Genomic DNA, 10,480 nt, shown 5'->3' with positions numbered 1-10,480 from the left:
TTTATCATCACCTCTCAGTGCTGAGGCTGGCGCTGCCTGAGCACATGTGGCTGCTCCAGAGCCAGGACGAGCAGGTAGGCTCAGTGATTAGACAGTTTAGAAGAAATCTTCTGAGCTTGTCCCTATGTTTTAAATTAATTATGTTATCTTTTATTATATAATGTTTTTAAGCTATCAGTATTATTGTTATTTTTAAAATTCTATTTGCTTTTCTCCCAAAGAACATATTTTTACTATATTTTTCTGAAATTTGTGTAATTTTAATTTAGGTATGGTTATTTTTAACATAGGAGGAAATTATTTAGTGATAATGATAATATGTGAGAAAAGAATGTAAGTTTATTTTATTCTAAAATGTAAAGCTACTACCCTAAATTTTAAAGGTGTACCTTTATTGGCTACTGATTTTCAATATAAAGTCTGTTTGTTTATTTATTTATTTATTTATTTATTTATTTTTGTCTTTTTCTTTTTTCGAGACAGGGTTTCTCTGTATAGCCCTGGCTGTCCTGGAACTCACTTTGTAGACCAGGTTGGCCTTGAACTCAGAAATCTGCCTGCCTCTGCCTCCCGAGTGCTGGGATTAAAGGCGTGCGCCACTACCGCCTGGCCATAAAGTTTATTTTTATCTATCTGTCCTAGTTTGGTTTTTGCTTCTGAGATAAACACCATGACTAAAGCACACTGATGGGGATAGGGTTTATGTTAGCTTAGAGCTGACACTGTGACTGTCCTGCAGAAGTCAGGAAGAATGGTGTTTATGACCTTGCTCTCAGTGGCTTTGCTTGACTTGCATTTTAATATGAGCAAAGAGCACTGTGCATTCCCACAGTAGTCATTGTTGACAAGAATTCCTCACAGGCTTGCCTACTGTCTCAGGCATTGGTTGGTGTAATTCAGAGAGGTGGGGGGAAGGAGAGAGAAAGAAAGGGAAGAAGGGAGGAATGAAGGGAGGGAGAGAGGGAGAGAGACTCTACTGTTCAAATGTGAACTACTTAGAGGGACATAAAGAGTGAATCAAAAGGGAGACAAAGTCACCACAATCAACATTCTGTGTTCATTTTCTTTTATTTTCACATCAATTTCTGTGTTATTGTCTATTTTGAACAAGATCCTTTTAATGCTATATTTTCAGTCAATGACAGCTGATACATAAAGATAAATGATGATGCTTAAGTCCATGTGTATGGACTGGCAAGATGGCTCAGCAGGTAAAGGTGTTTGCCTGATGATCTGAGTTTGATCCCTGGGATTTACATAATGGATTTCCACAAGGTGTCTTCAGACTTCCACATGTACACACACTGTGACATGTGCTCTCCCCACAGATAAATGAATGCATAGATGATTGTAAGAATAATAAAGATATTAAAGCTGACTTCCTGGCTTGTACTACAGTTTTGTTCCCTTCTAGCTTTGTAACGTTTATAGAGTACCTGTGTATAATCTGACCCAAGGTGGGGATAGTAAAAGATTCCCCTCATGGACTGAGGTGAGAACTAAGTTAACACAGGTTACACCGTCGGGTGTGAGCATACGTTAGGATTTGTAACATTCATTCTTCAGTTGCTGCTTGGGTGTTCTTGTTTTAACAGCTTTGATTACTGTCCTTGCCAATGACGATGGCCCTGGAGTTCTGTCCTTTAACAACAGTGGGCACATCTTCCTCAGGGAACCGACATCTCTCTACGTGCAGGAGAGTGTAGCAGTGTTAGTCATTGCTCGGGAGCCAGCCCAAGGTCTGTTTGGAACAGTGGCAGTTCAGTTTGTTGTGACAGAAGTCAACTCTTCAACTGAATCGAAGGACCTGTTTCCTTCCAAAGGTTTTATTGTTCTAGAGGAAGGCGTTCGGTCCAAGGTATAGTATGAGTCTTTAATATCTTTATTAAGAACACAAGATTACTTTTAGTATTTAAAAATTTTCCCTCAGAAGTATGCCCTTGGTTCTCAAAAAACAAAGTAAAAAACCTTAAAGGAGAGAGACAAAGGCACTAGAGTGTGTGGCAAGCATCTTAGAGTTATGTGGCAAGCACACAGATGGCAGTGGGGAAACTGCCTGTTAATATGCTAAAGAAATATGCAAGATTTAGAATTTATAGTTAGCATGGTCAATTTAAAATCAGGGACTGGAGAGATGGCTTATCAGTTAAGAGCAATGTCTGTTCTTACAGAGATCCCGAGTTTAATTCCCAGCAACCACATGGTGGCTCACAACCATCGGTATTGGGATCTGATGTCCTCTGCTGGTATGCAGGTGTACATGCAGATAGATCACTCATACATAAAGTAAATAAATCTACTTTATATGACCCAGCACAGGGGAAGGCCAGGGCCAAGAAGTGGGAGTGGGTGGGTAGGGGAGCAGGGGTGGGGAGAGGGTCTGGGGAACTTTTGGGATAGCATTTGAAATGTAAATAAAGAAAATAATAATAATAATAATAATAATAATAATAATAAAGAAAAAAACATTTAAATGGTATTCTTCCTGTATATTGTCTGTAAGAATATAAGCCAAAAGAAACGTTCATGTTTGTCCTTTCTTCCTTGTCTGCCGTATTTCAGATGGACAAATGAACAGGAGCGGTTTAGAGGAGAAAATGTTGGATTTGAGATTAGTTATGAATGCAGTCTACTAAAAAATAAAATAAAACAAAACTTGCCTTCCCACCTTCCTTTTCTGTATAAGAACTTTTTTTGAAATTGATACTCAATTTTATTAAAAATTTCTGTTTTAGGTTTATTTTATTTATATGTGTTTGAGTGTTTGACTGTATATGTATTTGTGTACCACATGTGTGTCTGGGGTCTTGGGTGCTTTGGAAATGGGGTTACAGATAGTTGTAAGCTGCCATGTGGGTGCTGAATTAAACTCGGCACCCATATGGGTAGGAATTGAACCCAGGTCCTCTGGAAGAGGAGCCGGTGTTCTTAACCACTTGAGCCATCTCGCCATCCCTTCAGCTTTATTTTTGAGATACAGTTAAAAATATTTGGTTGCATTCTCCTATGTCTTTTGCAGCCAAATACAGTACTAAACTAGTATATTTACAGTGATGTAACGTTGGAGGTCACGTAATAACTGAAGACGTCTGTTTTCTGGGGCGTAGGTTAGAGCCAGGGCCTTGGGAAAGCTCGCAAGCTCCCTGCAGTTCACCTACACCCTCAGTGTGGAGATGCATGCAAACTTCAGCACGCTTTCCAAGGTCACCATTTTTACATTCTTGAAAATCGAAACCTTTAGTCGATTTGCTTAGAGACCCACTCCAATTTTGAAATGATATAAAAGCTTAAAGCATAAGTGTTTTGTAAATTTGCTATCATTTTATCCTTTTTTTGTGTTAAAATTACATTTTATTTTGGCTTTCCTGGAACTGTTTTTTATATTTTTAAGATCTTTGATACGTTCGCTAAATAGATTAATTGTTAGAACAAATTAAATAAATTTTGAGCTAACCTAACTGCCTACTACACTTTTAATTTTAAAATGTAAGTTGTAAGATACACAGTCCCTAAGGATATAGGGACACATCTGCCTGCCCTGCAGAGGAAGATGTCTAAATAACTGCCTCGAGAAGCTCCTCTTTTTGACCTTTGCTCTTTCCAGAGAAAGCAGCTTTCCAACTTTTAAAATCCAGGACTATCTTGCTCTGTATAGACAAGGTTGTTCAGCAGTTAATCGTTTCTGTTGATCTCTTTCCCTTGGCATGGTAGGAGCACATGGTCGTACTGGAGCTGGTCGGTAGCGGTTCATTTCCCATTACTGTGCTGCATTCTGTTGCTGAGGTCACAGCCCTTTTATGCTGCTGTTGGCCAGCATTTGGACTGGTTCTAGTCTGTACCCACTCTGCCTGTCATTGCTTCTTGCCAGTAATTTCCAGACTACACTAAGTTAAGGGAATTATGTAGCCGGGATAGGACAAAAATGTTACAGAAATCAGCACATGAATTTAACCTGGTAATCAGTGTTTTTTGAGAACTTAAAAAGTGTTTTAGTCAGGCAGTGGTGGCGCACACCTTTAATCCTATCACTTGGGAGGCAGAGGCAGGCGGATTTCTGAGTTCGAGGCCAGACTAGACTACAGAGTGAGTTCCAGGACAGCCAGGGCTATACAGAGAAACCCTGTCTCGAAAAACCAAAGCCAAAAGCAAAAAATATTAAGTGTTTTATTTTAAAATTAAGCATATGCATTGGTCTGTATGTGTCTGCTCACATGAATGCAGGTGCCCATGTAGACCAGAAGAGAACATCCTATCTCCTAACTGGGGTTACAGGCCCCTGTGGGCCACCTGGTATATATTCGTTCAGACTAAGTTTGGGTTCTCTAGGGTAGCAGCAGGAACTCCTGACCGAGGACCACCTCTCCACCCCAGTCGGGATTATTTTTTAAACCTGGCCACCGTTACTTTTCAGACACTACAGGGTAGTAGATCACAGTTTTGCAAATCCCTGAGGTAGGAACTTGAAACAATTGTAGTCACTACATGATGGGAATCACATATAAATAAATAGAAATCATATTTCAAGACATGTTATGCAAATGTATAGTAAATTTCTCCAAACATGTCTTTACAAAAAGACCACATTCTATGAACTTTATTCTTTTGTTGTATTTCAGGCCCTGCGCATCTCTGCCATATTAGACACAGAACCAGAAATGGACGAGCATTTTGTCTGCACCCTGTTTAATCCAACCGGAGGTGCTAGACTAGGGTCCCATGTTCAAACCTTGATAACAATTTTGCAAAACCAGGCTCCTTTGGGACTATTCAGTATCTCTGCTGTTGAAAATAGGTATGGGTTATTTATAAAGTGTTAACATTTTGAATCAAAATATGTAACACTTTTGAACTGAGAAGATGTAGATAGAAACTAATATCTGGTTATTTTAGTATGTCTGGGAGCTGACAAATATTTATATTTTATTTCTTAAAATATGGCATCTAATATTATTAATAGGCTAAATCTCTCCCACTTCACCTATTTCTAAGGAGTTATCTCAATTTTGTATAGAGAAAGCTTAGATTGGCAATATTGTTTGATATATATTGTAAAGTGGCAGATATTTAATCATTGTTATGATAATGTTATTGGAGTGTTACATTTGTATTTTTTATTTAAAAATTCTCCATAATTGAATACATTTGAATACTAGAGTTTAGTCCTCCACTGCATAAAATTTGTGGGTTTCATTGGAATGTACAGGTTTACAAGTATATTAAATAATATGCTGGCAGTGTAATGTATATTTTAAATATTTAGAAATTATTCTCTTCTGCTTTTGAAAATCCATTTGTTTTTCTTTTAGTGCCACCTCTATAGATGTTGAAGAGTCCAACATGAGTGTGTACCTCAATGTGTCACGTGCAAATGGCCTTGATTTGACTGCGAGTGTGCAGTGGGAGACAGTGTCTGAAACAGCTTTTGGCATGAGTATGTTTAACCTTCTTTCCATAAATGGTGTATTACCAGCAGAACAGGTTACCAGTAGAGCAGGTACTCGCTCCTGTTACTGCATCCATAGTATTCACTGTGCATTATTCATGCATTAGACTTGGAGCTCAGCTCACAGAGCTTAGCATTTAGGCATTCCCATAAATAACTATAAAAAATAAAAGAATAAATTTGCATTGCAAATGACAATAATGCCTTAGGGGAAATTGGAAGTAGTAAAATGTAAGTAAGGGCTGAAGAGATGGCTCTACAGTTATGAGTACTGAATTCTCTTCCGGAGGACCTGAATTCTATTTTACCACCCAAGTCAGGAGGCTCACAATTGCCTGGAACTTTAGATCATGAGCTCTGACACCCTCTTCTGGCCTCTGCAGGCACCCATACACATGGCATATATTCAATCACACACACACACACACACACACACACACACACACACACGCAAGCACGCACGCACACCATAAAAAAATACAAGGTGGGTATTTCTAAGGAGAGTCAGTGACTGCATGAAGACTGATGAATGGGTATTAGATGCGAAGCACTGAGCTGGAGAAAGCTGGAGACAGCAGGAAATGGATGTCAAGGCTGTAGACTTGAGTCATAAACTGCTATATAAGATAAAATATAGAATGGACAGTGAACAGAGAAGTAAGAGAGAATATTTACCTTGAGAAGTTAGGTAAGGTCAGATCAATAAAGAACTTGAAAACCATCTCTTGGATGCCATACTCACCCTAGCTTTAAGGAAATCCTCTCAGTGGTTTAGGTACACATACAAATGGTGCAGCATGACCATATTTATACTTTATAGGCATTGTTCAGAATCTCATATAAAGAATTGTTTGTGTAGAAGAGAAGAGAAGATGCGGAGGATGAACAAGGAGGCAGCAGGTTGCCTGTGACAATGAGTGAGAGGCTGTGGAAGACTCCATGTTGCTAGCTTATACCATCTAAGAGAGAAATTATCAAAGAAGTATGATTTGAGGAAGGAGAGTAGACTAAGTGTGGTTTAGAACTGCTAGTGTCTATTCTCCTTTACATACAAAATGCACACACACACACACACACATGTATACACACACACACATCCTCTTCCTCCTCCTCATTACCATCATCGTCTTTCTAACACACCCATTAGCTTCACTCTTTAATGCCAAATGAGATAAGGTTCAGATGCAATTATATACACATAAATATTTATTTTATTATTTCAGGAGGAGTGGATGTTATCTTTTCCATATTTCAAAGCTTTTTTGACAAGACAGCATTGGACTGGTGTTTCTTTACTGTTGAAGATTCAGTTTATGGTATAATGTTAAGAAAATCCTCATTAGTTATTTATCGATGGCAAGGGACTTTTGTTCCAGTTGAGGTAAGCATCCATGTTTGCTTGGTGGTGCACAAAATAAAATGTATGTGAAAACTTTGATGCAACATTAATTTCTAATGTCATTTCTGTTTCCTAGGACATAAAGGTAGAAAGTCCTAAAACTTGTGAGGCCTTTAATATTGGTGTTTCCCCATATCTTGTGATTACTCATGGGGAAAGAAATGGAGAAAAGCCTTCCATTAACAGTGTGTACATGCTTACTTCTGGATTCAGATTATTCCTGGTAAAAAAAAAAACATTCTTCCTTTTTTTCTGTAGATTCTTTACTTAAGTGCAATTCAGATTTGTAAGAGTAATCAAAATGGAAGATGCTGTATGTTCTATGTGAAAGTACAAAAGAACTTTTTTGCAATTTGATACACATTATAGCAAGTATCTAAATTCAAGGCTAGTTTTGTCTCCAGCTGATATTTAGGAATGCATAGCCTACAAATGAAACAGTTTCCAATGGTAAGGCAGGTCTGATGCCTGCTACTATGGACTTGAGGCTGCTTCCATCAATAACGACCTTCACAGGCTTACCTCCTCTCTTTTGCAGATACAGACAATCATTATTTCAGGAAGTTGTCAAGTAAGGCATTTCACCTCAGATAGTCAAGACTATTTCATCATTGCAAGTCAAAGAAATGATTCTGAATTAACCCAGGTATGATTCTCTTAAAGTGAAAATCTCCTCCCTTCTAAAATACGCTAATTAAAATTTGTTCCTATTTATAGGATTTATAAAATGCCATAATTTCATGCTGGTGATGTGGGATGATACTGCTTGGGCATAGTTTTTGAAGACTAGGGTTAAAATATTAAATTTTTCTTCAGGAGAGAGTGCCAATCTAATAATAGCACAAGCATCTGATTAGGGGCTAATCGAGTTGGAAAGCACTAAGGAGAAAAATCCCAGCTCAGCAGATGGTATCAGTAGAAAGTCAACGCTACCATTGCCAAGCGGGCACACGGAGCCGCAGCCCACACTTCACACTTCTCTGGCACACTACATCTTGTGATCTTCTTTGATGTTTGTCTCTCAGCTTCCATGCACGCTTCTTACCTCTTCATTTTCAGCTAATGGCTCTCTTGCCATTATTCTTGGTGAAAAAAAAAATTTTCCCTTTTCTGTACATTCTTAAGTGCAACTCAAATTTGTAAGATTAATCAAAATAGAAGATGATGTATATTCTATGCTATCTTCCATAAGGAATGAAAACTTCCAGAAGGAAGCTTACTACTTCTACAGCACTTGAACCCCGGCCTTACTCCCACTTGCCATCGCTGTGGGGCCCTGTCCACGGAAGCCTTTCCTCTCTCACTGACACCTTTCTTGCCTTCATAGACTGGCTATTCCCTCCATGCTGGTGATTATTACAGTGAGCATAGTGTTCAAGCACTGCCCAGCTTAAAAAGAGAGCCTCTCCTTCCAGATTCTCTCTCTCTCTCTCTCTCTCATATGAGGAAATCGCTCCTCACTTGGTCTGAGTTCCATTGTCACCTTGACAGACTCTAGATAAGGCTGATCTTTGGATGTGACCATGAGGATTATCTAGATTGGGATACTTGAGGGGTGAGGCCAACTTTCACTCCACCTGCACCATTCTTTTGGCTGCTGAAAGTGGACTGAGCATTCGTCTCCCTGTCCCCGGGCAGTGAATACAGGCTGCCCAGCTGCCCCGGTTCCCACTGCTGTGCATTCCCCACTGTGATGGACTGTATCCTGGAACTGTGAACCAAATAAACTGTTCATGCAGGTGCTATGGTTGGAATCCTTTATCATAAAACAAGAAACATAGTTAATACTACTTTTCACCGGTTTGTCCGGTCTGCTGGGATTGGTGTATCCTCACTGTGATTGTGTACCGTGGTCAGCGTGGCCTCAAACTTGAAACATCTTTTCTCTTGCACAGATCAATGTTCTCCATCTTCCTATTTTACCCTTTTGATCACCATCTTCCCTGCCTTCCGTTGCCCTCCCCTTTCCTCCCCTCTCCTCCCTTTCCTCCCTCTCCTATTCCCTCCCTCTCTTTCTCCCACTTCCCCCTCTTCCTGTCCATCCTTCTCAGACACTACTGTCATGTCCCACTTCCTTTCTAAACTGCGTTGTCCTGGAGCTTTTTAGAATTCAGTTTTAATTTATACTTTTCTTTCCCTGTACTTGCTCTGGGTAGTTCCATGAGTCCGTGGTTTGACATACAAGATGTAGGCCAGTGTCTTCCAAATCCCACCTGAAGCCTTTCCTCTGTATTCTAGATATCTGTGTCTGTTCCTTTCCATGTCCACTCACGTATACTTTCAGCATGTAATATATAATAACTTGGCCTGAACTTAAATTTTCTCCATGTGACTGGACCCGTTGTTGTTTTAACATCAGGAAATAGCACCCCTGTAAAGTAGAATTATTCAAGAGGAATTATGGGATAGCTTCTGCTTAATTATCCTTTTATATTCTTTTATATCTGGTTATTATTAAGTACTTTTTTTGAATATTTCAATACTATTTGGAATACAGTCTCATCTGTCCACTTCTTACCTTCCACTAAGGCATTTCCCCACCATTTCCCACTGAGTCATTTAGAACACCATCGCAGCCTATCTCTAGAATCGGCTCACCTCTGTAGACCCATTCTCTGTCGAGTGTCTGCAGTTACCTTTTTAAACAACATTACTTTGTGTTATTCCTCATTTTAAAACTGCTCAGTAACTTCCAATTACTTACTAAATTTCAAATTTTTATATAGACATTTTGATAGACTGTGTCTTTAATATAGACTGTCCGTCCATCTTTAATGTCTGTATGTTATGAAGCATTGCCATCTTTTCCTCATTTTTCTAGGTCACTGCTGCAGCATGCCTGTTGCCTTCATGGAATCAGTTTTACTGTCTCAGGGATTCACATCTGAACTATGTCATGCCATCACCCCAAGGAAAGGGACAGCTTTACCTTACCTTTCCAGTTCCACATTCCCTTCACATTGCTTCAGGCTGGATTACTCTTTGCCTAGAGCAAGACAGGCGTTCTGTCTTTGGAGCCAGCATGTCTAACTTGACTTCCTCAGGACATCCATATTCTGTGCTCTACCATCTTAACTGTCACACTCAGGACTGTCTCAGTGCACAGTCTTTTTACTTATTGATAGCTTAATTATCTCATCTTGATAATTGATGGGGCCTTGAATGTATCCATTTCCCCAAACTTAATTCTTGGTTGGAAGTCCAAACTTTACCTCTCCACTACAATGCGTTGTAAAGGTGAGAAGGTCGTAGGGCAAGCCAGGTAAATTACGAACTTCCTTCTAAGGTAAACTCTGTGGATGTTTACCCTGAAGCCCTATATGCCTTGCCACCATGGGGACAGAAAATCAGACCGCTATCCTCAGGTGAAAATGTCTCTCTGTTCTGTTGTTTGAGATGCTGTTGAAGATGTGGAGGCATCAAGGATTTTATTTTTATAGTCAGTTCAATTCTTTTCAATTTTTGGTTTTCTGCTTTGTTTACCTCTCCATATACTTTATACTGATTTCTTCTCAAATAACTTCTCTTTTCTTTATCACAAACACACACAAACACAGGGGATAGAGGAAGAGGAAAAAGGAGAGGGGTAAGGGGAGAGAGAGGGAAAGGGAGAGGGAGAGGGAGAGGGAGAGGGAGAG

The 10,480-nt window shown here is 39.4% G+C and overlaps 1 protein-coding gene across 1 annotated transcript in view; it reads left to right on the top strand.

The window, feature by feature from the left end:
- The window catches only part of Adgrv1 (adhesion G protein-coupled receptor V1), a 510,986-nt gene that overhangs the window by 90,538 nt on the left and 409,968 nt on the right, over positions 1–10,480 (top strand). Inside the window, exons 42-47 of the mRNA XM_021208450.2 lie at positions 1,596–1,858; positions 4,617–4,792; positions 5,307–5,431; positions 6,667–6,824; positions 6,919–7,065; positions 7,381–7,488. Of these exons, the coding sequence (XP_021064109.1) occupies positions 1,596–1,858; positions 4,617–4,792; positions 5,307–5,431; positions 6,667–6,824; positions 6,919–7,065; positions 7,381–7,488 (977 nt within the window). The remainder of the gene's footprint in view (positions 1–1,595; positions 1,859–4,616; positions 4,793–5,306; positions 5,432–6,666; positions 6,825–6,918; positions 7,066–7,380; positions 7,489–10,480) is intronic.

The sequence above is a fragment of the Mus pahari genome, chromosome 11 (genome assembly GCF_900095145.1).
Source record: "Mus pahari chromosome 11, PAHARI_EIJ_v1.1, whole genome shotgun sequence".
Taxonomy (NCBI): Eukaryota; Metazoa; Chordata; class Mammalia; order Rodentia; family Muridae; genus Mus; species Mus pahari.
This window is presented reverse-complemented; position numbering and strand designations above follow the sequence as displayed.